The sequence below is a fragment of the Typha latifolia genome, chromosome 1 (genome assembly GCF_019914945.1).
Source record: "Typha latifolia isolate L0001 chromosome 1, TyphaL0001v2, whole genome shotgun sequence".
Classification (NCBI taxonomy): Eukaryota; Viridiplantae; Streptophyta; class Magnoliopsida; order Poales; family Typhaceae; genus Typha; species Typha latifolia.
In genome coordinates, this window is record NC_133086.1 from 16,997,926 (window position 1) to 17,025,676 (window position 27,751).

Genomic DNA, 27,751 nt, shown 5'->3' on the forward strand with positions numbered 1-27,751 from the left:
CCATATCGCTTGAAGCTTCCAAAAAGTGCAGGTCAGAAGGCAGAGGATGCCTATCACATGCATCCCATTAAAACAGGTTGCCGTCTCTCTCTCTCTCTAAACTCTCTATCCTTAAGGACTTTTAAAATATCCATTTCCTTGCACAAGTCCCTCATTGTTAAAGGTCCTATTTCCCATCTCCAATGTACCCATACAGTGATAATGTGATATGTGTTGTGGAAGGCTCACCGTCAAAGAAAAATCTAGGCAACCTCAACAACCAAATCCATTAACCATCCACAGATCAATAAAAAGAAGAAACGAAAACGACCCAGAAACCGAAGCCAAGCACATGAGTAGCAATAAAAGGAGATAAAAAAGAAGAGCGAGGAAAGGATTTCAATGGAAGGACGATCCGTTTCCCATTTCAATTTTGCAGTTTGCTGACATAGTACAACAAATTCATTTAATCAAATCCCATTACAGAATACAGAGCAACAAAAATCAACGGTCCGCCTTCGTCTTCCTCATCCTCCACTTATCATCCAAGAAGAGCCAACCAAAGAAGAAACTAGAACGAGAAGAATCCCCACCCATCTTATGATCAAAGAACAAATTCAAAAACAAAAGGTCAAAATTACAAAAGAAAACGGGGATTTGATACCACATCGTTTTTTACTTACCCGACAAAAATCCCATCTTTTCCACCACCCGCTCGTCAAAACCTCTCCTTCAATGAAACCCAATTGGAAAAAATGGCACCTTTCGATGAACCCAATTGGGAATTCGGATATAGGGGAAATGGAAATCCGCGATCGCTCACGATTCAAGCTCGCTGCTGTCGAGCCGACGCCGAGGAAGAGGAGGAGGACGACGAGGGAGAAGCATACTTAGTGATGAACGGATGCTGTAAGAGCTGCGCAGCGGTGGGCCGCCTCGCCGGCTCCTTCTGAAGGCAATACGAGATGAAGCTTCGGAACTCCGCAGACGCTGTTGCCGGCGCCTCGGGCGGATTCGAGTAGCAAATCGCGCACATGAGCGACGCCCAATCCCCCTGCCGTCCAAGGTTGTCCCCAAACGGAAACCTCCCCAGATAGAACTGGAGAATGCTAAGCCCAAAGCTCCATATATCCCCCGCATATCCATCGTAAGCCCCTTGATTGAGGTCGGTGTTGATCCGCTCCGGGCTCATGTACGCGATGGTTCCGACGGAGGAATTGCACGGATCCATGGTCTGCGCCAAGATTCGCGACACACCGAAATCGGCGATCTTGACGCGGTGAGAGCCGTTGATGAGGAGATTGGACGGCTTGATGTCGCGGTGGACGATGCGCTGGCGGTGGAGGTAGGCGAGCCCCCCGAGGACCTGGCGCGCCACGTCGGCGAGCAGGGGTTCGGATTGGATGTGCCGGCCGTCGAGGGATCCGCCGTCCATGTACTCGAGGAGGATCTGGATCTCCCCCGCGTGGTCGTACATGCCGTGGCACCGGACGACGAAGGGGTTATCGGCGGTGCGGAGGATCGCGATCTCGCGCAAGATCTGGCGGCGGACGGCGTCCTCGTGGTTCCCGTAGATCACTTTGAGGGCGAAGAGCCGTCCGGAGAGGCGGTGCCGCACCATATACACCGTGCCGCCGCTTCCGCTCCCGATGCGGCGGAGGCGCTCGAGATCTGAGAGGGACAGCGGAGGAGCAGGAGGAGGAGGCGCAGCCATCGAGGGAGCCGCCGCGGCCGCCCCCGCCGCCGCGGACGACGACGACGACAACGAGGACGAGGACGACGAGGATGACGATGAGGGCGCGGCGGAGGAAGGAGGAGGGAGGGGGAGGGGGAGGGGGACGGCGAGGGAGGAGACGTCGCGTTGTGGCAGGGGGAGGGTAAGGTCGGGACGGCGGCGGGGGCGCGTCGGGGTGATGGGTTGACCGGGGCGGTTGTTGGATCCGGGTCCGGGAAATGGAACTGGTCGCATCCTCTATGCTATTATGGGTGTTAGAGCTCAGATGAAGCGGAGGAGGGAGGAGGCGGTGGTTGTCGAGAGAAGGAAGAAGTGAGAGGTCATAAATTGAAGAATTTCTAACCCCCTCCTCCCCCTCCCCTAAAAAAAAAAATAAACCCAAAAAAAAAAAAAAGATGAGATTTTTAAGTTGGGTCGAAGGTGGAATTAGAAGAAGACGAGATGCGTATTCTTCTGACAGGACCGACGGAGGTTAAGGGGGTTGTCTAAATTACGGAGAGAGAAGAATGGGAGAAGAGTTTGGATTTAAATATGTGAAAGAGGTGAAAATAAAAAGGAGCAATCACTCACTCTGCTTACAACTACTTTACTTATTATTATATTTCTAATGTCTCATCCTCTCTCTTCATCTCATCATCAACGCTCAAAACAAAGCCACGTAATCTATATTTGTAAGCGAAAGGGAGAGGTAGCTAGCCATCAAGAGAGAGAGAGAGAGAGAGAGAGAGAGAGAGAGATTTTTTATAACTAGGGATAAGGGAATATATATATATATATATAGAAAGCGAGAGAAGGTTAATAATTAGGCATTTTATTGATTGCTTTCTTTCTCTTTTTCACTCCTTTATTATTGTTGTTTTTTTTTTTTGGCATTCTTCCTATTGCTAATAATGCATGCGTATCTAACTCAAACTTGCTCTGGATATTTATACCCATATAGTTGGACTTAGCATCATAAACAAAAGTACAAAGATCCAGATCTAGCTTTGTATTGGATTGGCAAATAATTGAGATGCTACTTTACCTTTCATGTAGTTATTATCTTTGTTGTTATTAATTGTCCATTATGTGCCCAAAGCAGCCTAATCATTGTTAATTAGAAATGTTATTGTAAATTAACTTCATCAGAAATGGATGTAATCATCACACAAGGAGTATGTGTACTATAATCAAAGTTGTTAGTAGTAGCTGTGTCTAAATATCAAGAATAATTTCCACTGTAGATTTAGCTAATATCAAACCATATCTAGAAGGACCCAAAAGGCTAATATTACAATGACACCTGAAAATGCCAATTAATTGATAAGGAATATGCTACATGTCAGACGTGTATGAATTTGATTCTTCATGGTAACAATGATCATGACCTTTAGATAGTTCTGGAAAGGTAGCAGTTTCTCTTAAAAGTGAATGCATTTATATTGTTTCAAGTAGATCCTTGAAACATTTATTTTTAATATTGGTAGCCACTAATTCCTGTCAAACTTAAGTTTTTTTTTTAAATTACATCTGGACTCCTTGAGGTATGACTTAATATCTCTAATATTTTGAAAACCAATCTAGAAGATATTTTTTGAATCAATAAAGTGAGGATAATAGAATATGATATCAAAAAACAACACACGAATAATTAATTGTTTTACGTGGAAAAACTCATTTATCAACAAAGAGCGAGAAAAATCATAAATCCCTCTTTACGATCAAACTAAATAATATAATAAATAACGATTAGTAGACACTTACAAATTAGTACTCCATAGAATAGATCCATCCTTAATGCACTACTTCTCATTCCATGACTCTAGTAGTTGAAAATGCACACATATGACTATGCAAACCATAATATCTAATATAATAGACTTACCACAATTAAATGAATAGAAGTTTCACTTTAGCTCTTCAAGCTTCTTTCTTAATGTCCTATAGCCTTCCGGAGTAGTTCTAATATATTAAACAACTCTTTACTTATATATCTTATAAAAGAAAATAAGTTGAGCTAAAAATAAGTCATCTTGGACTTAAAAATCATCTTTAATTTATCGATGCTTTTGAACGAGATATTATATGTTTGAATATCTTGTGCCAATCTCAATTAAATCTGCAAAAATGTTTAAAATATATTTGAACAAATTTCAACCATGTGAAGTTTGTTCAAGATTCATTTGAACACATTTTTTTTTATCGGTTCATCATCTTTAATATCTTAAAGAGCTTAACTTATTTGTATATATGTATTTTATCAAACATTGTGTCATGATTTATGCATGATTAATCAAAAAAATAGATCATGAATTGCTTCGTTTGAGCATAAATTTATCAACTATAAAACCTAATAATCTCTTATACCTCCGAAAGAAAGAAGAAAAAAAATTGCGGTACAGAAGATTTCTTGAACTATCATAATCATCTTTACAGAGAGTTACACTATGGATGGATAAGTTAATTTTACAAACCCTCTATCTTAATGCACATTTAAGCTGTAGGAAAAAAAATTAATTGTGGGAGAGACTAAGGAGGAATGGAGAAGTGAAATTAGAAGTTTCAATTGCATGATAGAATCTGGAACTGCATTGGGATCGAGAAAGAGAGAATAGAGAGTAATAGAGATAATTGAGGTAGCTATTATGAGAGAGAAATATTGGAAGAAAATGAGAAGAAAATGATTGACAAAGATTCGTAGGAAGACAGTATAATGTATTACTATCGGCTTGAAAAGGAAGAGAGGATAATATTTCTATACAAATGAGAGTAAAAATTGATCACATATCAATTCCAGACGAAGAAATGAAAGCTAGACTAAAAGAAGGGTTATTATAAAATATTTAAACAGTTTGCAAGTTTTATGGTGTCATATTTTTCTGACTTCAATATACTTTATTCTTTTCTACTTTCAACTAAATTCACTTTCAGTGGTCTTGACTAAATTGTATATGCAAATGTCATTGACGATTGACGAAGTGACAAATTAACTTAAATAACTTTATTTCTGGTAAATAAATATGTATTCCAGGAAAAAGTTCAAAGTTACTTACAGCACAAGATAAAAATTCAGCCGAGTGAAATAATTTTAATTCAAACTAGTGACAATATTTAAATTAAAAAAAAGCATAGATATTGTTAACTTTGGATGGAAAGCTTAATTAGTGCATAGAGATACAGTGATGCAAAATAAAATTTATAAAGGTAAAGTAATTTTAGTTCAAAGTATAGGGAGAGGGCAAAATAAGTTTTAAGTTTTTCTTTAAGAGGTTATGAATAACACTAAAGTCTTAGCTCATGGGTTCTATCTATGTTTAATTTAATCTTTTTTAAATGACCTTTTGCGAGTGAATCATATGTCTTTTTATTAAGGCAAATTCGTGTCGGTTTTCTTATACATACATTATAGGAGGAGTAATATTATCCATACAAACACTCTCAGAACAAGGGCATACATTTTATACTCAAAAGTATTTGGAGAATATTTTTAAAGTGTTTATGGTACAATCAACAGGGATACTCATATTAGTGTAGATTAATTTAGGTGTAACTCTATACAAAATACTATTAAATTGCATCAACTTTCTCTTACTAAATTTAGTTGATATAGTAAGTTATCTAATTTAGATTTTAAACCGTCTGTGTCACCGGACTATTACTCTAAATTAAACATCGTTATGCTGTCAAATTAATTTTTTAAGTAAAATTATCAAACTAACAAATAATTTTTTCTTAGCAACTCTTGGTGATACAGTAATCATTTAGGTCATAAAAAATATATATCTAGCAACTCTTGGTGATATGATTGAAGCTGTAGCTATATATATATAAGCTAAAAAAAAGGTGTTTGGATGTGCAATCTCATGTGGGAGTAGAAGGATTCTTCGAGGAAAGAGGAGTGATTGGATGGGACGTGGCGATGGAAAGCTAGACGATGAGAGAATCCCCATACGAAAAGTGAGGCTTTGGGCAGGGTTAAGTTTTGCCTTTGTCCCCTCCCCCCTTACCCTTTTCCCCTTTCAAACTTAATTCCTCTTTATTTCTCATATGCTTTCAATGGCATTTGCAAAGAGATTGCAACCAAGAAATAAGCAACAGTTATACAGTAGCACCACTCGGACATTATATTTGTGCTCCTTGGAGATACGTGTATGCTAGTCTTTTTGTTGTGTCCTTTGGCTTCTTTTTAACTCCTCTCTCTCTCTCTCTCTCTCTCTCTCTCTCTCTCTCTCTCTCTCTCTCTCTCTCTCTCTCTCTCTCTCTCTCCTTGTTCTTGCATCAGCTTTAATCATATGGTCCTTTTTCTGATCGCCAGATAGAAAAGAAAATTTTTACGGTGGATAAAGAGGTTTACCATTTGTCCGTAAATATTCAAATTGATATTTGCATGCCTATCTCTTAATATTCTTATTTTATCATTCATTTTTTTAAATATATTTTTATAATTTAACACTCATTTGCGCATATTTTAGTTAATTTTTTTACTCATCATATGTGGAGCGGTGCGATAAAGTAACCAAAATATAAATATGAGTAAAGTTTTTAAGAGTAATATTTATGTTGTTTAAAAGATATATACACAATACCACATAAATATAAATTTAGAACAATTAACGTACACGTAAATGAAGAAGTTATTAACCAACAATCGCGTATTTAGCTTGATTCCATCTCCATCAACCAACAAGTTTATTTTAATTAATGTCATAAGGTCGGTAACACCTACTACAGTAGTCAAAAAGAGGATTGGATTGATGAGCTTAATTTGACACCATTTAATGTGACAATTTTCAACGTATAACTGGAATGTTTAAGGCCCTTAAAAAATTATAGGCGGACTATTTAAGCACAAAATGCCATCTTCACAGGGATTGTTAATGGTAGGATGTGAGCTTTAATGTTTGTTGATCTCAGACAGTAACAAACATCTTCATCTAATTCTTGTACTAATTTTGCATTAACAATAAGCAAAGCAATAAATGAACTGTTGTCCAGCCTACAATAATATGGGCACTGAATTATTAGAATAATAATAATAATAATAATAATAGAAAATGAAATTAAACAATTGGAGGGTTGATTCTAATCCAATTAAACCAGTAGAATTAGTGTATTTTTAAATGAAAACACCAACTTATCTAAAAGAATCTTATCTCATGGGAGGGATAAAAAGATAAACATCCCTGGAAAATATAAAAAAAGATTAAAAGTTTATTTAAAGTTTCCCTCACATAATGGGTCGGCTACCTAAGATTGATGCAACTGGTTACATTCCTAACCAATATTTATATATCAATAAATAAATAAACTTTATTTTTTATTAAAAAATAGGTCATAAATTCGAAATTTAAGGATGTTTATGTGTCCATCATTTTCAACTTGTGGCGTCGTCCAACCGAAGGAGAGGAAAAAAAAGGGAAAAAAAAAGGCACCACGTTATCAACCGCCACGTCGGATGAAGCAGTATAAACGTGTTATGGATGACACGTGGCGTTTGAGACGCCAGGTTGGACTAGCCCCATTGGTAGCTTCGTGGGGGTTTCGAGAGAGGGAGAGAGAGAGAGAGAGAGATTGAAAGCGAAGGAAGGAAGGAAGGAGGAAATGGATGTCAAGGGAATGAAATTGTTCAAAACTTTAGAGACTTTTAGAGTTTGGATGGAAGAATTTTTTTTTTCTTTTTACTTTTTATCTTTTTGGGAAGAACATCTAACCAAGTCCACCCGCCTAACTGAAAAATAATAATAATAAATAAATAAATAAGAAATTTGACCCTTTATAAATGGTTTGGTACGCATTATATGACGCCAGCAGGACGTCATTGACTACTTGGACGGGTGATGCTAAAACTTGCTCTCTTTTGCATTTATAGGTATTTTTTTGCTTTCTACTTTGTATGTTCTCGTTGTATATTTTCAACTTAAGTATTTAAAATTTTCCTACGATACGACGTAAAATGTGATTGTTATTTTTTTATTATATTTAACTAAATTATATATAAAATCCTCAGTTATAAAAAGTAGATAAAAATTTTAATGCATCTAAAATAATACCGATAAAATTTTAAATAATAAAAAAATTTAAATAAATCTATATTTTTATCAAATAAAATCTTTATCATTTTAGACGTGTTTGTTTTTAATGATTATTTTAAAAAATCAAACTCTAATTTAATCAAATATGATAAAAAAAATATATAACTATTGCACTTTAATTTAGACAAGAGGAGAATAAGTCCTCAAATTGAAGTATAAAAGGTTCTATAAAATTAAACAAACTAGCAAGAATAAAATTTAATTAACTCTTATTTTTACTATCAAATTTAACCCAATGAATAATAATAGGGTTTTTTTTTGCAGACAAGCTCATGCTTTTAAAAATTAAGTGTATATATTTCCTACACCAGACCCACATTTTACTATATATTTGAGTATAAGAACTCAATTATTGTCAATTGGAAGAGTAAAATCAAATTAAGTTACAAAAGGCACGATAATAATAGGAAAAAAGTAAATAATTTTTTAAGAAATATACCCTCAAGTATTATATTAAGAAAGGCATATGTGCAAAAGGTTAAAGAGAGATATACACGTTAACGGGATCCTAATATTTATTCTTGAAGCACCGTACTAATCTCAATCCAGATCAATTCATGCCAATCCTCTGACAGCTACTGTTAATAGATAACATTATACAGTGAGAGAGGAGATCACCACCGTCCGATATCGCATCATAGATGTAGTAGGAAATCAGCACGGGATGGTGACAACGTGTGATGGATGCATGGGTCCGTCGTACACTTGTAAAGTTTTGGTGTATTCGGAGACTTCCCTACAACCCACGGCGTTTGCTTGTTTTGGACGGTTTCATAGAGATTAGAGGCTGCTGACATAAAGCTTTCAAAGATCTTCCCATCAGGTGATAATGGCCAACGTCAACTGAGGATTTACATCTACACCCCCTCCCTCCTCCAATTTTGCAGCCCACTTCTTAAATTTCTGAACCCACTACGTCAAAATATTTTGATGCTGACAGTAATAAAATTTTTTCCTTCTAGCAATCGGTTAATTACATTTTAATTCTCTCAGCAACTATCATTTTATATTATTTTCACTCTCTAAACTGAAAAAAAAAAGAGTGAAAAATACACTCTGCCCCTCCGCTAGAAATTTTGCTAGAAAAGATAATAAAAGATTAGCTAACTAATTAGATGGATAAATAGTTAATGAGCGTCTATGTTTATTTATTTTTTCTTTATAAGGTGAAAATGATACAGAATAATAGTTAAGGGGGGCCAAAATATAATTAGCTCATTATTCAATTTTTGGCATCAATCTGATAATTCCATCAGGAAATACAGAATATCTTGATAAATTGCGAAGCTGTATATGCACGTTTGAATTGAGAGAAATAGTTTTGTACAGGTATTCCTTATCATAATCTTGCTGAACATAGACATTATCTCTGTGGATAGAGAGGACAAGGTAAAGAACGTAAAATACAAAACATGGCACTTGATTCTCAAAGATACTGCAATAATATGAGAACGTGATTTAACTAACAATAAACTTCGCTAGCAAAATGGGCTTAAACTTACTACCTTTTTTTTGTAATAATATGCCATTACAATCTAGACCAACAAGTTGCAGAAGAACAGTTAAGTGCCATAGCTGGGACCGCCGCTTGATACTGGAGCCCCGTACGAATATCTCCATTGATCACATGCTGAACATTTCTCTAACTTGATGCTGTTCTCTAAAGTACAAAACTTACAAGACCAGGTCTTGAACTTGGATGCAGCAGCTTTAGGTTTTGCCTTGCCACAAGCTTCACATATTGGTGCCAGTGGCTGCAACCAAACAAGTAATTGCATAGGCAAATCCAATCAATTACTCTTGTTATTTAAAAACACATACCAAGGGAAATGATTACATGTTAGCAATTATTGCTACATTATTGACGAAGACATGGAGATTATCCCTTCATGAAGGACTATCAGTTGCCTAGATCAGAAAGCCATTTGTGTATATTGCACAACTGAGCAAAAGTCATTTGCGTGAGATGATCATACAAGCTAAAGCTATGAGAAGCACTTCTCATAGCTTAAAGAAAATGAAAGGAAAGGGTAGGAAGGGATGATCAACAGATCAAGTTATGTTGACCCTTCTTTTGAGATATATAATTTCTTAGCTAACTACCATAATAGGATTTATGGTAGAAAATGTTATATATTCTCAAAACATGTAAAGAGATGGGAAAAAGATTAAAAAAGGTTCATATAACTCAAATAAGTTAAACAAATAATAAATAAGTACAAAGGGTTCCTTGGAACATACTATAGAGTCTTGCTAAGTGTTGAACAGGCAGTGAGAACCTATATTCTTGCGACCTTCTCGAGAACACTTTTGGACAGTTTTTGAGATTAGTGACCATGCTTCTGATAAGCAGGAGAAAGAAACATTATGCCATGATAATCTCATTTCAGCTGAAACATCAACTGCAACTTAAAGTCTTGAATAATCGAAAGAGCAAGTTCTTACTTCTAAAGTATTGGTGCATATCGATATCCATGGTGGTACACAAACATACAAAACTTTTAAATAAGTATTTACAGAATTTCTCTTAATCTTGTAGAAACTAACCTACAAACTAACACAGGAAAGACCAGAAAACCTATTTTATAAATTTGTGAGTTTTTGAAAAATCCACCTCTATCATATCTAAGAAGAAGAAAAACTACAAGTACCTAGTTGTCATGGATTAATTGCTCAGACATACTTCAATATTAGTTCATTGTTTCATTCCTAAGTCTCTTATCAGTCATGCCATGACAAGGTAAAGGAACATGAGAAATGAATCAGGTGATCGATGGTAAATTAGTAAATACTAGGCAATTACTTCTCTATACCACTGACATCAATTATGATGCCAAATGAATATATCTGTTTTGAAGAATATATTTACTTTTCCATGTCATGAAGTTTCTAGATATCCAGAGAAGATTCAAGTTTTACTTGATCATACAGGAATCGAAAGTATCATGACTTCACTTTGTCTATGTTGCTTACAACGAAATGCTAAAATGGAGAAGCATGCGTACTATATATAAGGATATCTTGTAGACAATCTTTCAGATCAATAGGGTGAGTTTTATTAGTGACAGCATCTCACTTGTTCGAAGAATAAAGACTACTTTTCATACCAATTGCTTCCACTTTGTGGTGTGTATATGGAATACCAAACAGGATATCAAGCAAACATCTAAGCATTTGGCAAAGAAAATATTGCACTTCTTAATGCTTAAAAGAGAATGTCAATTCAGAGAAAATGAATCTTAAAAGATCACCAAAGGATCTTACTTGGTTGAATAGAGTGCAAAAACTGCATTCCCAAATAGCTCTATCTTCAGCAAAATCTCTCGTCCAAGGAGAAGATGAATCAGAGGGTGCATTTTGATGAGCAGTAGGCAAGCTTTTGCCAGTCCCACTTTTATCACTATGAGCAGAATCCCCTCTCAAAAAGTCCTTTCCCTTTGGTACTGAGTTAGAAACTTTTGAAGATGCAGGATGGCCTGATACACTAACACTTTGTGCATGTGATCCAGATGCACACCACAAATCATCATACATTCTCCTTTCTGCAGCCATAGCAGCAGCTTGTATTGGACTAAGTGCAGACATAATCTCATCATTCCCACCCAATCTTCTTGGTCCAGATGGTAATAGAGCCCCAGCACGTGCCCGGTTCTCTGCTGCAGCTAATGCAGATTGCCGAAGTGATGACAATGGAGGTTGACGAGAAAACCCACCCACGCGTCTTCCAGGAGCATCAAATCCCTGGCCTGTTCCAGTTATTCCATTCGCTACAAGATCCTCGCATTCCTGCAATAACTCATGAGAACCAAATGTGGCAGCCATATTTTCCGTTAAATCATGAGGTACATAAGATGTAAAAAATAAAAACTATAATCAGACATGTGCAGTGCGCAGCTCTTCTAACATTCAAAACAGAAGAGCCTACATATGACAATATGCATATTCGAAAGCAACCAACTGAGGAGTTATTTGAAAGAACAACAAAAATATCGAATATTTGTGAAGGCTTCAACAAAGCTATTTCTCTTTAGTTTCTTTGAGAAAATAATTCAAAGCGTAGCTGATTAAAACAAAACAATCAAATTGGCGAGCACGACTAGGTTGATACTCCTTTGCAAGAAAAGGAAAAGGATAATCGGAACTCCCACCAGAATATATCAAAATTTTCCATGTTTTTTGTTGTTTACTGCATGGAGAAAAGGAAGAGAAGAGAGAAACTATTGGATGAATTCTATAACTGGTGGCCTCATTAAATATAGAAGTGAATCGGGAGTATAAATTTCTTCACCAAAGGAGGGGTTTAGGCGGGTACCTTGCGGAGTTCATCCCAGAGCTTGTAAAATTGCGCGTTGTGAGGTCCATGCTCGATATGGCAAAGCTCGTGAAGCATCGTGTCGAGCACCTGCTCGAAGGGGAAGAAGTCCCAATCCCTATTCGGCCTCCTCAGCCGGAGCTTGATCTCAGCACCTCCTCCAACGTTCAACCCTAGAAGAGCCGGATTGGCGGGGCTATAGAAGAGTAGGATTAGACCACAAAGGGGAAGAAGAAGGAACAAAGTCTAGGTTTTGAGGGAGGGGGAGAAGAGTACCAGAATTCGGAGAGGATCTTGACCCTCCACTTGCGGCGGCGCATGATGGGCTGCACCTGCTTCGCTACGCGGTCGAGCATGGCGCGGGCGTCCTCCTCGCCGGGCTTCTTGAGGGGCTTGATCTCCCAGACATTGTTGAGGTCGCCGAGGTCCATCGCCATGGTGATCGGAGGGGAAGGGGAAACCCTAGCCCTGGATTGGAGCCCACCGGTAGAGGGGAAATTTTTGAAAGGGAGAACAGCGCGGGAGATTGTCGGCGGGGATCGGACGGTGGTCTCTCTTCGTCCGCTTATCTCTGCGCGGAACACGAGGTCCGTGTGGCTCAATGACATTATACAGGGGGCATTCGAGAGGTATTTAATCGGAGAAATTACATTTTAAGTTCGATATTTTATTTATTTTAATAATCTAAAGCAAAGTCCAACTATTAGTATGCCATTACTAGAAGGTGAAATAATATTTAGTTACCAATGAGAGAGGTAATCTTGTCAATTCAATATATTTAATTCATTAATTTATAGGAGAGATAGAATGATGACTCTTTGATACAAGTTTCACACTTGGCATACTTAATAATTTAATACTGAGGATCAGATCCGAGGGCATAAACACAATAATGAAGTGAATAACAGTCCGAGAAAATTTCAGAAGCAAAGAGCCTCGAGTTCAATATTCATAGCCGAATAACTGCAAGTTTCATTAGTATGTAGTCAAAGACATGACCTTGAAAATCCACTAAGACGAGAAGATTAAATATCACCCACCTATAACACAATATTAAAGGAGAGGAAAAAAAAACCAACACCCTAATTCTGTTGCAAAGCATAAAAGAAATAGCTATAGATGACCCAAAAACATTATATCTATGTCCTAGCAATGTAGAGATTGGCGAGCACAAAAAACTCTATGTCCTCTCCCACTTGGCATGGCGCAGAACACACTAAGTGGGGAAGGGCCCTCAGAGGCACCCGTAGATTGAGCGGCTACCAAACTTGGATTCGACAACAAGAAGATCGGCGACAGCAATGAGGTGCGGCTATAGGGAGCTGAAGCTACAAGGGAGTTTAGGACAACATCCAAGCCGTCGACGACGTTCAAATACTAATCTAGCTAGGGAAGAAGGAGAACGGAGAAAGCGATAATCAATATTGGATGGGAGCGACAATTGCGTGCAAGAGCGTTTGTATGACTGAGAAATAAATTTAAGTTAAAAGAATAACATTCAAATCAATATTTAATATATAAAATTATTTAAATATCTAGTCTACTTATCTTTTATATGTCTAATTATGTTATAACTACTTTTCTTTTAAATCCAATTCGCATCCATGCATGAACTTAGAGAATATAATTTTATTACTATTTAAATATATAATTCATATTTTGTTCATTTTCAAACCCTAAGGGTAATCCAAACCGAAAGATAAGGCATCAAGAAGTGGAGAATCATATTGTGCGAACACAAAGTTAAAAACAAAATTGAAGATTGAAAGATGAGAGAGGAGATCTGAGCATCCAACCTCAGGAAAGGAACAATCACTAAAACCAATTTATTTGAAAATAAACGTCAAGTCTTCCTTAATCATTACTCTTTCTTGCTTTACACGATATCTTCTAAACCATTAGTATCATATAAATCTTTTCTCCGTCAACGCCAAGACCAATTAGAGTACACAAGTTTTCTGTGAAACATAAATTTAATTTTAAAGTTTAATTTAAATTTAAAATGTATAGGACCAAATTGCGAAATACCTTATTGTTAAGGAGCATAAGTCGGTGGAGATATAACATAAAAAGCCGACTTCCTGTAAACGCTTCTTCTCGAAAGCCCCTCAAAAACCCCTCTACAGCTCTACTCCACTCCACTCGTCTTTCTTTCTCGAGTCCATCTCTATCCCCTTCGCCATGGAGCCACCTCCCTCCTCTTCTTCTTCTTCTTCTTCTTCTTCCACTTCCACTTCCTTCTCCTCCCTCCCCTTCCCTCTCCGTCGCCATCGCGTCCCGGATGACACCGTCTTCTACGCCATCTACCCCGACCTCCTCATCTCCACATCCCCCTCCTCTGCCCTCTCCTCTCTCCGCTCCCTCCACCTCCACCTCAACAACCTCCTTTCCCCTTACCTATCCTCCTACCTCTTCCATCGGGACCCCTTCCACCTCTCCCTCCCCGACTCCTCCTCCTCTCGTTGCCCTCTCTGCTCCTCCCCTGCACTTTCCCACCTCCACGGCAAGACCCACTTCGGCGACTCCATCGCCGATGAGTGGTTCATCGTCTCCCTCCTCTTCGCCGCCTCCCGCGAAGTCCCCTCCATCTCCGTTCGCGTCTGGGACTCCGATGGCGAGTTCCTACTCATCGAGGCCGCCTTCTCCCTCCCCAGATGGCTCAACCCAGAAACCAGCCAAAATCGTGTCTTTATCCGCCGCGGCGAGCTCCACATCGTGCCCAAAAAGCTCTTCCCCACGAACCTACCTCTCGAATCCGCCCTCGAAGCTATCCGGAGCGACGAGATTAATACCCGTGCGCCGGATTCCGTCCAGGCCGCAATTAATCGCCGTATCGCTGGATATCCGGAGAAGGCGAGGGATAATATGCACAAAGTTAGAGTTAGGGTTCCAACGCCGGTCGCCCAGGTCTTAAAGGTGGAGCCTTGCTTGATCTCGCTTGCAGTGGAGGGGTTTTATGACAGGGATGTGGATTCTATGAAGCATGCAGCTCGGATGGAGCGATTTTTGAGGAAAGATGGAGGCGAGATAGAGATGGTTAGGATTTCGGTGACGATGTCGAGGGCAATGTATGGTCAACTAGTGCAGCAGAACTTCCAGTCGCCAAGGTGCTATCCAATGCCATCGAGAGATGAGGGACCTTTGGCATATGCAGAAACCGAATTGGGGATGAAGATAGCTTGTGGGTTTGAGATGATGTATCAGGAGAGGCGGCAAGCTGGCGGGGAAGGGAAGGATGGCGCTTGGGAAGTTTTTAAGCAGAGCTTGGAGAGCAGTGGATGCTTTAATGGGCTCCTTCCTGGGTCAAAAGAATATCAGAGGATAATGGAGGATGCGTTGCAGTATTACAGGAGCACAACCCTCTTTTCTCGCACAAGGTAGTGGAATTATTGTAGAAAATATAATTGGTCGTCTCAAGAGTATGATGCTAATGGCGTGTGTGCTTTTGGTGCAGGGAGATATTGAATGCTCCAATTTGTCGCATAGATGAAATTCTTTCCATGCCATACTCAGGTACTGATTTTGAAGGCTGTGAGCTTCCTCAGAACGATGATGATTCGTGGTTGTATAGTGGGGAAGATGAGCTGAACTCAGCCATTCAAGAGCGACAAAAGGAGATGGAAGATTATGAGGCTGGAAAGAAACATAGAAAGAATCTGAATCAGAAGGTCAAGGATGGTGGTTCAAGTTCACTGTCAAATGATTTCAACCTTGGAAATATAGCAGAAACTATGCAAGAATTTGTTCAAAAAATTTCAAGTTATGAGGGGGCAGAGGTCCCTGGAAATAGGTCTGGTTCTACATTTGCTAGCTATTACTGGCATGCTAGATTTATCACATCTTGTTAACAGATTTTTTTGCTCTTGATTAGTTGCTATATTTTTAATTCAATTCAGTTGATTTAATAGCTCGGCAACTAAGCATAGTAAAAGTCCAACTTCTCTAGAATTGATAGAGCTAGTCACTGATTAATCATTATTTTATTTGCAAGTATGTTTTCTGCAATGTATTCTGGAAGTGACATTGCAAACATGTTTATCCCGACAGTTAAGTTTTTCCACCTCTTTATCATTTGGTTATTATTAAGAATGAAGCTGGCAGATCTATGACTCGTAGATTATGAGAGTTTGGTGTTTATGATGAATAGGTCTTCTATAGCCCCTTTTACCAGCATGGAATTTCATGACTTTTGAGAGTAACGTAAATTGCTCGAGATAGTTCAGAACTCAAAGTACAACGAATGGGAGGTGTTGATTTTCAAAACTTGTGGTACTTGCTTATCCTAAATATGCATTTGAGGTAGAACTAGGAAACCCAACCCCCTTTAAGGGATCTTATTTGACCTTCCTAACTACTAGCTTTTCTGATATACAAAACTGCACATAGATTGGTTGTATGCATGTATCTCACTGATTCACGTCAAATCAACTGGCAATTTGACTATTTTGGGAAATCACATTATACTGCTGCAGTGCTGTATGTTTCCTGCTAGATGTTGGAATATGGTCTTTTCATGCTGCATCAATTTTTCTTCTTCTCATTGTCATGTGGTTGGAGAGTTGGAGCTTCCCATTAGGTGTTCTTCACATTGTCAAGTTGATATAAGTCTATAACCAAGACTATTCATGATGTGTTTCATTTGTTTCTCAAAGGAACTCAGAAGCAGTGGAACTTGATGCTGACCAGTTCTTTAAGGCCGTGGAATCAGTTTTAGGAGAGGTATCACATGAAAGAACTGCTAGTGATGCTGAATTGGAAGGACACACATCATCATCTGATATGGATTTTGGTATATTCCTTATTACCTTACCAACATTAGATTATGTATGCCATTCTCAAAAAAGAAAAAAAAAAAGATTATGATTCCTTCAATTTTAATTTCTTTTGCACTATTCTGATGAATGTTTATCCACATTCTAGTGCAAGTAAAACTTATCTATTTAATTATTTTGTAGTCTTAATATCTTGCCATGTACTGATCCAACAACTTTCTTGCAGATGATTCTGAAGAAGAAGAAGAAGGTGATTTTGCTGAAGAGCATATTGACAAGGAAGCTGAGGACTCTTTTATGCAGTCGTATACTGATGCCTTGACTAAAGAATTAAGTACAACCAGTCTTAAAAGAAGCTTCATTCGTGCACAGCAGTCCAATGACAGTGAGGTGATCCTTCATTTCCTCTATGGTCATGGCCTATTTTGCTGTTTGTTTAACTTCTGCATTCTCTTGGAGACTCTTCCAGCCACATGAAATTCAGAACAAGTTTCATTCTTGGATGCTACAAATTTCAATTTAGATGTCAGTGAAGAGTTGATTTATGTGGGGAAAAAAATAGCTTGCTTAGTTTCAATAGCCATATCAAACAACAACTCTCTTTCATTTGTTCTAATTTATCAAATTTCTGTTTGTGTTTTCCAGGGCCAATCAACTGCTGCGGAGGACATGGATGAGGAGTTAACTCCTGTCGATGTGGACGTAAACCTTGTGAAAAGCTTTCTTGATTCATTTTCTTCTCAAGAAGGCCTTCCTGGTCCTGCTTCAAATCTGCTTGGACTCATGGGTGTAAAGGTTCCCCCTGATTCTAAATAATAAATGATCTAGAGCCGCCAAGAAATAGCGTTATAACGCCAAATGAAGTATCATGAACTGACTCTCAGTATATGAGGTAAGAACTGAAGTTGATTTTAAGGTGACTAGATGCAGGAATTTGTTATTCATAAAGTAAAACGATAAAGTCATGAGAATGTATTTTCAACTTTTCCAGGTGAAATCGTGTAGTATGATCAGCCTATTCTTTTCTTGCAAAGGTTCCACGCTGCCACAAAATTATCAATTGCAGGCTATAATTTGCGAGTTTCTTGACCTTGTCTATTTCTTAGATTTGTATGTTACATGTTTGCTGGCCAATCTGCTACTATGTCCATCAATCTAGGTAATGTGCAAAAGTAACCTATGTATTTATATATGCTGTTCATAATCTTATCTTAGGGATGACACCTACGGTGGAAATTTCAGTTTCTATTGCTGCTGTAAATGGCCATGTCCTGATCTATTATGTGGAACAAATAAATTTGCCTTTGTGCCATCTCTTACCCCTTATAGTTTCATAGTGTTAACACTATTGGCTGAGCAAATAAATGATTGAGTTCATCAAGATGAAGGTCCACATGATGCTTCTGTGACCTACTTAAACATTTCAAATTATTTAATGTAGTAGGTGAATTGGGGGGGCAATTGACAAAGTTAGGTGCCCAAATTAAGGTGAAAATGGAAATGGAACTTTTGGGTGTTGAATGTTCTGGGGGTGTTGTTGGATGCATATTAATATATCAATTGCGCACTTAAATTCATAAATTTTTTATATATTTTGAAGGATACACACGATTAATACGTTCGTGTAAACTGATTTGCACAAATAATCCTGTATCGAATCCTAGCTCCTTCAGGGACCACATTCCTTCTCACTTCCTCTTTCTGATCTCTGCCAAAATAAAGATCAAAGCAATTCGGAGTAAAGCCATGACCAAGTCACCAAAACCTCTTCTTTGTCCGGCCTGGGCGAGTTCAAAGAGAGAGGTCAATCCGGCTTCACTAGAAGCTCTCTTAGTGCGCAAAGAGGAGTAAAGCCTCAGGAAAGGGACAGGACAGTCAACTTTTACTGCTTCATTGTTCGTTCTCAAACGGACAAAAAACAGAGTAATGTTCTTCTTCTATCGTCCTTTGAGCTCGGACAATGCCATGTACTACTGCTCACCTCTTTGATCATTACTTTGTTTTGGTACGAACAAGTTATATTGAATACGATTTGGCAAGCTCGGACATTGCCGATCTTGTCAGTGGACAAACGAATCTGCAAACTATATTATCTCTTAATGAAGGTTATCCTGAAAAAAGAGTTAAGAATGAAGCAAAAAATTTGAAACTAAAGTATCATGCCAATGGGAGGATCCTTCTCTAGGACCAAATGACATATGTAGTGATGTTATAGCAAGGTTTCGGAAAGGAACGTCTCCATGAGAAGACTATTTTATAACCCACTAGAAGCCCACGAGAACGAATAAATTCTATTTACTTGATACAATGCACCCAGACATCAAAAGCGACTATATACGTGCATTACCGACAACCAAAGATATTACCAGTAATATTCCAGCATTGCCATGATCAAATGCAACTATTAATCAATTAGAGATAACAACAAGGTTTTCAAAAGTTGATATTGTTGACGGTTAATTCTCATATTTAGTTGTGTAGTAGTCGATCTTAAAATTATTGGAAAGAGCTTGGTTATATAAAAACTAATATCCTAAACTCAAATCCTATTAAAGTATTACACTATGCTGAGTAGATTAAATGAGAGAAAAAGAAAAAAAGAAAATTAATGAAGAAAAAATAATAATTCTCTCTTCTATTTGGACGCACGAGAGAAAAGTCTCTGTTCTATCTAAATAAAAATAATAATAATAATAATAATAATTCTCTATTAACTCTTTCTTGTTTTCGTATTTACCTTCGACCAAAGAAGGTGTTAATTGTGTTAAAGTAGAAGTTAGTGAGTTTTATATTAAAATTTGAAGGAGACCAAGGATTGGCGTACGTGAGCATCCAATTAGAAAGAAGGTAACCTATTTTTATCAAAATGGATGAGATTAGGTTCTCTTAATAAAATCAGATTGAATCTTAATAGCAAATCAGGCCAGGGAACAACGTGGGCCCTCCAATCTCCTCTCTGTTCCGCTCCTTTCCCTCCCCTATAAATTTCCCTCCATTTTTCCTCTTCACCCTCGTAACCATCCATCTCTCTCTCTCATAATCTCTCTCATGGCGTCTTCGAAGACTCTCTTCGTGCCAAATAATACACTAAATCCCTCCTTCATCTCCTCTGAACACTTGCGATCCCAATTCCGATCGGGGGCCTCATCCCTCACCCTCCCGTCCCACCACCGCAAGACTCTCTCGGTGATCTCCGCCTCAGCCGGGGAAGGAGAGAAGCCGACGGTCCTGATCTCGGAGAAGCTCGGCGACGCGGGATTGGCCGTGCTGCGCGAGTTCGCCGTGGTGGATTGCGCCTACAGTCTCTCCCACGCGGAGCTCTGCTCCAAGATCGCCCTCTGCGATGCCCTAATCGTCAGGAGCGGGACGAAGGTGACGAGGGAGGTGTTCGAGGCCGGGAAGGGGAGGCTTAAGGTGGTGGGGAGAGCAGGGGTGGGGATCGACAACGTGGATCTCCAGGCGGCAACGGAGTTTGGATGCCTCGTCGTGAACGCGCCCACCGCGAACACCGTTGCGGCGGCGGAGCACGGGATCGCGCTTCTTGCCGCCATGGCGAGGAATGTTGCCCAGGCGGATGCGTCCATGAAGGAAGGTGAGGACTCGTTCTGTTTTTCCTCTGTTTTGGTTGCTATTTTCGGATTTGTTGGTCTTTTGGCGCATTTAATTAGGATCCGAGTTGATGGTGGTGGCCAGTGATTTAATGAAGTATTATTTCTTGAGTTTTTAAAATATAAGTTACGGGGCAAGTTCTATTGATTCCAAACATGGTTAATATGCAAAATTCTATCAAAACCTTGATTTTATTTTGTTTTTCTATTGGTAACACTAGAATCTAGTATGTACCGCATATATAAATAATATTTATTTTATTAAAATATATTAACTATTAAACTATATATATTTTATTTTTAAAATTTAATTTTGCCCATTAAAAAACACTATAATTAAATTACAAAAGCCTCTCTCTTTTTTTGACATGAGTTTTCTGATGTATAAGTTAGATTTCTTGTTTGCAATTAATGAAAAAAAAAACATGTGTACTATAAACTAAATAAAAATTACGAGATGCCTTTTTCCAACATGTGTACTATAAAGTAAATATAAATTACGAGATGCCTTTTTCTCTTTTCTTTTTGCCGGTGGAAGATAATAATTAGTTGTTGTACGTTATAATTAATTCTTTTTTTTCTATCTATAATTTATTCTTTATACTAGATGTATAACTTTTTATATGTAAAATATGTGCAATTTATATAAACAAAGACCCATTTTTACTATTTTAAAAATAAAAAAATGTGTAAATAAGCATAGAGAAGTGATTATATTTGCTGTGATTTATTTATTTATTTTCGTTTAGTGATCAGTATATTTGGAACGGAATGATGACTTGGATTTCTACGACTAATGGGACAATTTACGCATAACAACACGTCTCTTTCAGAATAGTGTGGCTTAGGATCTTTGTTTTGAGTATTAGCAAACACTTAGTCGTCATCATTGTTCAGTTTCAAGATATGCGACTGTCTCTATGGTTAGATAATTACATAAGATGATTTATTGATAGATGTTCATATGCTAACATTCTTACTGCTGTGTATGCGCTGTGAAGGAAAATGGCAACGCAACAAGTACGTTGGTGTCTCTCTAGTTGGGAAGACGCTGGCAGTCATGGGTTTTGGGAAGGTTGGCACCGAAGTTGCTAGGCGTGCAAAGGGACTTGGAATGCATGTAATTGCTCACGATCCGTATGCCCCTGCTGATAGAGCCCGTGCCATCGGAGTCGAGCTAGTTTCTTTTGATGAAGCCATGTCCAGCTCAGATTTCATCTCTCTCCATATGCCGCTCACTCCTGCAACGTCAAAGATACTCAATGATGGAACGTTTGCAAAGATGAAGAAGGGTGTGAGGATCATAAACGTAGCCAGGGGCGGAGTAATTGATGAGGATGCTTTAGTGAGAGCACTTGACAATGGAACAGTTGCTCAGGTGACCTCTTGAATTATGAATTTACAATGATACATCAGTAAATGATGATGCTTTCTAGTGTAAGTGTAAAATATTTCCTTTTGTAATCCCGGACCAGGCAGCTCTTGATGTCTTCACCGAAGAGCCCCCACCAAAAGACAGCAAGTTGGTGCTACATGAGAATGTCATAGCTACACCTCATCTTGGAGCTAGTACTGTGGAAGCCCAGGTTTCTCTTTCATCCATGTTATCTCTCATTTAAATCTAGAGGATATCACATTATCACCTCACTATAATAAATCACCAAAACCGCAGGAAGGTGTAGCTATTGAAATAGCAGAGGCTGTTGTAGGGGCATTAAAAGGTGAACTTTCTGCCACTGCTGTGAATGCACCAATGGTTCCTCCTGAGGTACGTAATAAGTTGGAAAAATGAATATCTGTTCCTGGAGATCTAGCTATATGATTCCTTTACCATGCATAAACTATTTTGGCTTTCAGGTTCTAGCAGAGCTATCTCCTTATGTTGTCCTGGCAGAGAAGTTGGGTAGGCTGGCTGTGCAACTGGTGTCAGGAAGAAGTGGCATTCATGGGGTTAAGATCATCTACTCGTCAGCTCGAGACCCTCATGATCTGGAAACAAGGATTCTTCGAGCCATGGTCACGAAAGGCATCGTAGAACCCATATCCACTGTGTTTGTAAACCTTGTTAACGCTGACTATACCGCCAAACATAGAGGTTTACGTATTAGTGAAGAGCGCGTCATCCACGAAGGATCTCCCGAGATCCCATTGGACTCTATCCAGGTTCAACTTTCACATGTGGACTCTAAGTTTGCAGGTGCTATATCTGATTCAGGCAATATTGCAGTGGAGGGGCGGGTGAAGGATGGTATACCTCACCTCACACTTGTGGGGTCTTTCAGTGTAGATGTGAGCCTTGAAGGCAACGTCATACTATGCCGGCAGGTTGATCAACCTGGGATGATTGGTAAAGTGGGGATCATTCTTGCCGAGCAAAACGTAAATATCAACTTTATGAGTGTCGGTAGGACTGTCAGGGGAAAGCAAGCCATTATGGCCATTGGAGTTGATGATGAGCCCAACCAGGACACTCTCAAGAAACTTGGGGACATTCCAACAATTGAGGAGTTTGCTCTCCTCAAGCTATAGGGGCATTCCATTTTCGGCGCTTTCAGAGGGGAAGTACTTGAGAGGAAGGAAACTCTTTGATCGCTTCATGCATTGTTGCTTCCTTACCAGTCTATACTGTCACGTACTATATCATTTTGAATAAATATTCCTTTTCGATGTTCAATTTCTAGTTTCAGGAGAGGGATGCAATTGAGCATTGTCGTAATTATATCAAGGGTGTTCTTGGTAGGCTAAATCAGGCAGTATATAATAAATGGTTAGCATGGTTTGGCCTATTATTATGGAGCTAGCTTCATCTTTGCATTGCTATGCATGTCAGCTTGTTATTATTGTTAGCTGATACGATACTAAATTCAAAGTATCGATACTCGAGTAGCAGTTCATTTTGGCCGCTAATGGACCTCCTTTCCTCATGCTTTGCCTCTCGATCGCTCTCCTGTATGAATATCAAACGAAATCAAACCTCTCCGGTATAATTTTTTGATGAGCAGAGCTTGATCAACCTTCTGACTCTCACATGCAGACATCACAAACTTTGATCTGCTATTGTATTCAAACTTAGGTTAATTTAGTTTGATACAATTCAAGCGCCTTGTCAAGGGTCATGACCCGCCCAACTTTGCACATGATTTAAAGTTCTAGTTGGCTAACACACTGACCGTGACGAGGGAGGATTGACATTTTGGCTGAGTTTAACCGAAATTTAACTTCTTTGCAACCATAATTTTGTCACCAAATTCTTGAAACGCCCAGAATTATCAGTAACCTTGACTTTTGCTGCAATTAAACCCGTTACATCACTCAACGAGAATTCATATGACAAATAGGGCGGCCATCCATATATGTGAAGGCCGTTTTCAAGGAGTCATTGCCCGAGGCAGCCTTTTAGCTTTATGAATTAATACAGCTAGCAGCATTGCCTAGCGTACCAAGAGACGATAAGAATATCGGTACTTCTTCCAATCGAGATATGCCATCTGGCGGATATCTCATCGCACTCATATCTTGCGGTCGGATGCAGTGTAGATGTGGTCCCTTCTACTTCTGGCCTCTGGGTCATCTTTCAAGAGAAATCTGTTGCTTTTTTTTTCCCGATTACCGTAAGAAATTAGAAAAGAAAACGGGATGTACGATATAATATTTATCTGACATGGTAACCAATGGCAGTATGTCACGTACCCCAAACTAAATTTTAACTTTGTCGTGTGGAAAGGCAAGGACTGTTCGCGAAATGAAGGGCCCTAGAGTAGGGATCTAGGAGTGTGAGCAATCAATCGTGGGGCCCAATGTGGGCCCGGGACCATGACACCAAGGCGAGGCAAGTCCTAGCAACCTTGGATTACGTGGCCGCAGGCCTTCCACGTATGCTTAGTGGACTCCCCTATCCTTCCAATCCCCCAGGGCGAAGATAGAGAGGCAACCAATGGGATAATCCTAAATCCCAACCCAGATATAGATCAGAGATAGAGAGAGAGAGAGAGAGTAGAGAGTGGAAGGGAGATGGAGAAGAACACTTACTGGGGCATAACTGCGAAGCGCTGCGACTCGTGCCACACCTCTCCCGCCCTCCTCTTCTGCCGCGCTGACTCGGCCTACCTCTGCGGCACGTGCGATGAGCGGGTGCACGGGTCGTGCGGGCGCCACGAGCGCGTGTGGCTGTGCGAGGTCTGCGAGCAGGCCCCCGCCGTCGTCACGTGCAAGGCCGACGCCGCCGTCCTTTGCGTCACGTGCGATGCCGACATCCACTCCGCGAACCCGCTCTCCCGCCGCCACGAGCGACTCCCACTCACCGCGTTTCTCGGCTCCCTCTCCTCCGCTTCCAAGCCCTTTGCCTCCGCCGGCGGAGGCCAGCTCCTCGCCTCCGGTGCCGAAGAGGAAGGGGATGACAACGACGAGGAAGATAACGAGGCGGAGGCGGCGTCGTGGCTGCTCCCCGAGCCTAATCCAAACCCGAAGGGGACGATCGGATCCGGAGACTTCTTCTTCTCCGAGGTTGATCCGTACCTGGATCTGGAATACGCAGCATCCATGGACGGTATCAAAACCATCGGCGTACCAAATCCCTCTCTCCTCCTTGAATCGGATGGCTACCCCGACCTTGATCTGGATCAGTCCAAGCCCTTCCATTACTCCGATCACTCTATAACCCACAGCGTAAGTACTCCTCCTAATCCATTTCAGGTTTCGAGTTTGCAATCGTTCAAAAATGTTGATCGATTTGGAATCCAGGTGTCATCATCGGAGGTAGCGGTGGTGCCGGACGCTGCCGGAGTCGGTAAGGACCGGATGGCGACGATGGACCGGGAGGCGAGGGTGATGCGCTACCGAGAGAAGCGGAAGAGTAGGAGGTTCGAGAAGACGATCAGGTACGCGTCGAGGAAGGCGTACGCGGAGACGCGGCCAAGGATAAAGGGAAGGTTCGCCAAGCGGGCGGAGGTGGAGACGGAAGTCGGAAAGATCTACTCGTCCGCCGCCGCCGCCGTGGCTGCCCTCATGGTCGACTCCGACTACGGCGTCGTGCCCTCATATTAGGATATCCTTCTCTGTTGTGTATTATTTGTATACTTCTATAATGTAACTTCTCATCGTTCTCTTCTTCACCGTACTCTAATTGCTACTAGGATTTTTGAAAGCGACAAAGGGAAACGCCTTTTGCCTTTTGATAGTTACTATAACAATAATTTTAACAATTTTTAGGTGGCAAATACATAGTTTTGATTATACTAACTTATTAGCTCTAGAGAAATCTTACTAAGTTTTGCTCAATTAAATTGATACCTCTCCTCTTGTAGGTGAACTGTCTTTTATTTTGGCCTTTTATTATCTGGATAATGGTTTTCAATGGTGAAAAAGCTTAATTCTATTTGCAATTAAAATTGTTTTCTGTTAGAAGGTTCAGCTTGTTTGCAAAAAATTTGGTCCAAGACTACATATTCCGAGTCACTTTCAAATTGTACAGTTTGATAGTTTGGTGGAATTCTTTTCGCAAACTGCATCGGAGCAATGAAATAGAGAAACTTCATAACCAGGTATAGTTTCAGTTTCTTTATCTTTATCTACAAGAGTCATAGATGAACTCAAACTGGTAGAGTATTCACTTACTGTGTTAATCCAATGTCCCACCAGTGCATTCAATTTCTTCCTGCACTTTGGCAAACCCAATCGACGATGGCCTTGTCTACATAAGTTAAGAGTGGAAGATTGAATACGGCAAAAGGCATATACTAATGACGAGAAAATGGAGTTAGAAATTGGCCATCACACTAAGGCGAAGTATATGTATATATTCACATACATCCCCGAGTTGGTTGCTCAACTAAAAGTCTCACTGCCCGCTGTTAAAATAATCAAGCTGGCTCGCTAAAGTTTGATTAAGTTTTGTTAGAAAATGAGTCGATTCAAATTTAATTTACAAAACAGGCTCAAAGATATTTTTAAGCCAATTGATCACCAACCGATTTGATCCAGATTGATTGAATAAGACTCAAAATTAATAATTTAATATTTAATATTAATATATAATATATATGACTAATGTAATGTTAAGATCTAAAAGCTCATAATATTATTATATTAGTTCGATTTATGTATGAATTAGCCGAGGTCTGAAATTTTTTATTGATCGTCTTGTTTACACTTGATCTTAAAATTAGCTCAAACTAATTTTAACTTAGATGTTTGGGTCCCTAGGGTGAGCATCTATAAATATGTGAAAGAAACTCTAATTGAAGTATGATCTGATAATTAAAATTAGCTTTGGCTTTTATCTTTTTCTCAACTGTCTCTAGTCATTGGCGCCATCTTCCATCTCCTTCCTTCCACCGCTCAAGTTTTTGGTCGGCATCCTCTAACTCATAATCCCCCTCTTCTACAATAACTTCTCACCCTTCACACCAATGAGTTAACCTAACAATTATCTAGCCATTGGAGAGCTAACAAGCTATGGTTTATTTAACTTTTGGCCATTGTTTAGTCGATATCTTAATATCTAACGGTCCAAACCCTGCGATCTTAGATTCGTTGGAAAGTTGTTTCCAATAGCAACAATATAACTAAAATTCAAGAAGATCCGTCGGTTGGATTGTTCGAAGATCTCTTCGAAAGTTACAAACCTAATCAAGTCTAGAACTATTCGTATCGGATCAAGTTTGTTCGTAACAACTATCTCTTACGTCTTATAGTCAGAATGAAGGGAGGCAAGATCAATCCCTTCATAGAAAATTGCTCATAGGGAGAGAAGTAACCACAAAAATTTCATCACCATCTATAAAATTGCACCACTCCAATCAATCGAGCCCTTTGGCACTATTAAGGAAAATAATTGTGCCAGCTCTATCCTGACCCCAAGCACCTCGTCGGAGAGATGTTGCTCACTGAGAAGGTAAGACCAACTTATCGATGGACATATAAGAAGTTGAAGTGTCTAAGGAGGGGGAAAGGAGGGAAATATAAGGCAACATCAATATTAACAGTGAACCCCAGATGATGAAAGGGAAGAAGAGAGGAAAATAAAAAACCAATCATATAGGAGGCGACTCTCCCCTCTTGTAGCATTTTATATCATTTTATCACAATGCCGTTTTTTTTCGAGGTTAAAGAGTCTCAATTTTTGCATAGTTATTTATGTTTCTAACCATATTAGATTGGCAATGGAATACGTGCCATGCCATATTCTAAACAATTGAAAGTCTCAGTATATGCAGTAGAGAGTAGAGACAATAATTATACAGATATAGACTTGGTGATTCTTCATGAGAAAATTA

The 27,751-nt window shown here is 39.4% G+C and overlaps 5 protein-coding genes across 7 annotated transcripts; 3 read left to right on the plus strand and 2 right to left on the minus strand.

Annotated features, from left to right (window-relative positions):
• Window positions 1-376: 376 nt before the first annotated feature.
• LOC140791950 (mitogen-activated protein kinase kinase 4-like) lies at window positions 377-2,296 on the minus strand. The gene has a single exon (XM_073142684.1). It carries the CDS (start codon window positions 1,946-1,948, stop codon window positions 806-808), a length of 1,143 nt encoding a protein of 380 aa, XP_072998785.1. The 5' UTR covers window positions 1,949-2,296; the 3' UTR covers window positions 377-805.
• Window positions 2,297-9,056: 6,760 nt separating this feature from the next.
• Window positions 9,057-12,719, minus strand: LOC140780624 (uncharacterized). Of its 2 annotated transcripts, XR_012107547.1 has the most exons (5): window positions 12,374-12,719; window positions 12,098-12,293; window positions 11,050-11,571; window positions 10,027-10,127; window positions 9,205-9,539 (listed from the first exon to the last, which is right to left on the minus strand). XR_012107547.1 is itself a non-coding variant. In XM_073126295.1 (4 exons), the coding sequence occupies exons 1-4, from the start codon at window positions 12,703-12,705 to the stop codon at window positions 9,348-9,350; spliced, it is 1,242 nt and encodes a 413-aa protein (XP_072982396.1). In that variant the 5' UTR covers window positions 12,706-12,719; the 3' UTR covers window positions 9,057-9,347. The 2 variants fall into 2 exon arrangements, 1 of the variants encoding a protein (XP_072982396.1); XM_073126295.1 differs by lacking the exon at window positions 10,027-10,127 and having other exon boundaries at window positions 9,057-9,539.
• A 1,448-nt stretch (window positions 12,720-14,167) lies between these two features.
• Window positions 14,168-18,181, plus strand: LOC140798228 (protein ecdysoneless homolog). Of its 2 annotated transcripts, XR_012110804.1 has the most exons (6): window positions 14,168-15,474; window positions 15,552-15,887; window positions 16,750-16,886; window positions 17,096-17,259; window positions 17,515-17,761; window positions 17,861-18,181. XR_012110804.1 is itself a non-coding variant. In XM_073152011.1 (5 exons), the coding sequence occupies exons 1-5, from the start codon at window positions 14,279-14,281 to the stop codon at window positions 17,683-17,685; spliced, it is 2,004 nt and encodes a 667-aa protein (XP_073008112.1). In that variant the 5' UTR covers window positions 14,168-14,278; the 3' UTR covers window positions 17,686-17,902. The 2 variants fall into 2 exon arrangements, 1 of the variants encoding a protein (XP_073008112.1); XM_073152011.1 differs by having other exon boundaries at window positions 17,515-17,902.
• Window positions 18,182-19,888: 1,707 nt separating this feature from the next.
• Window positions 19,889-23,263, plus strand: LOC140798238 (D-3-phosphoglycerate dehydrogenase 1, chloroplastic-like). The gene is made up of 5 exons (XM_073152023.1): window positions 19,889-20,461; window positions 21,479-21,855; window positions 21,953-22,063; window positions 22,150-22,245; window positions 22,335-23,263. Exons 1-5 carry the CDS (start codon window positions 19,918-19,920, stop codon window positions 23,004-23,006), a joined length of 1,800 nt encoding a protein of 599 aa, XP_073008124.1. The 5' UTR covers window positions 19,889-19,917; the 3' UTR covers window positions 23,007-23,263.
• A 1,143-nt stretch (window positions 23,264-24,406) lies between these two features.
• LOC140781202 (zinc finger protein CONSTANS-LIKE 5-like) lies at window positions 24,407-25,628 on the plus strand. Its single transcript, XM_073127087.1, has 2 exons — window positions 24,407-25,142; window positions 25,218-25,628. The coding sequence occupies exons 1-2, from the start codon at window positions 24,489-24,491 to the stop codon at window positions 25,518-25,520; spliced, it is 957 nt and encodes a 318-aa protein (XP_072983188.1). The 5' UTR covers window positions 24,407-24,488; the 3' UTR covers window positions 25,521-25,628.
• The last annotated feature ends 2,123 nt before the right edge of the window (window positions 25,629-27,751 follow it).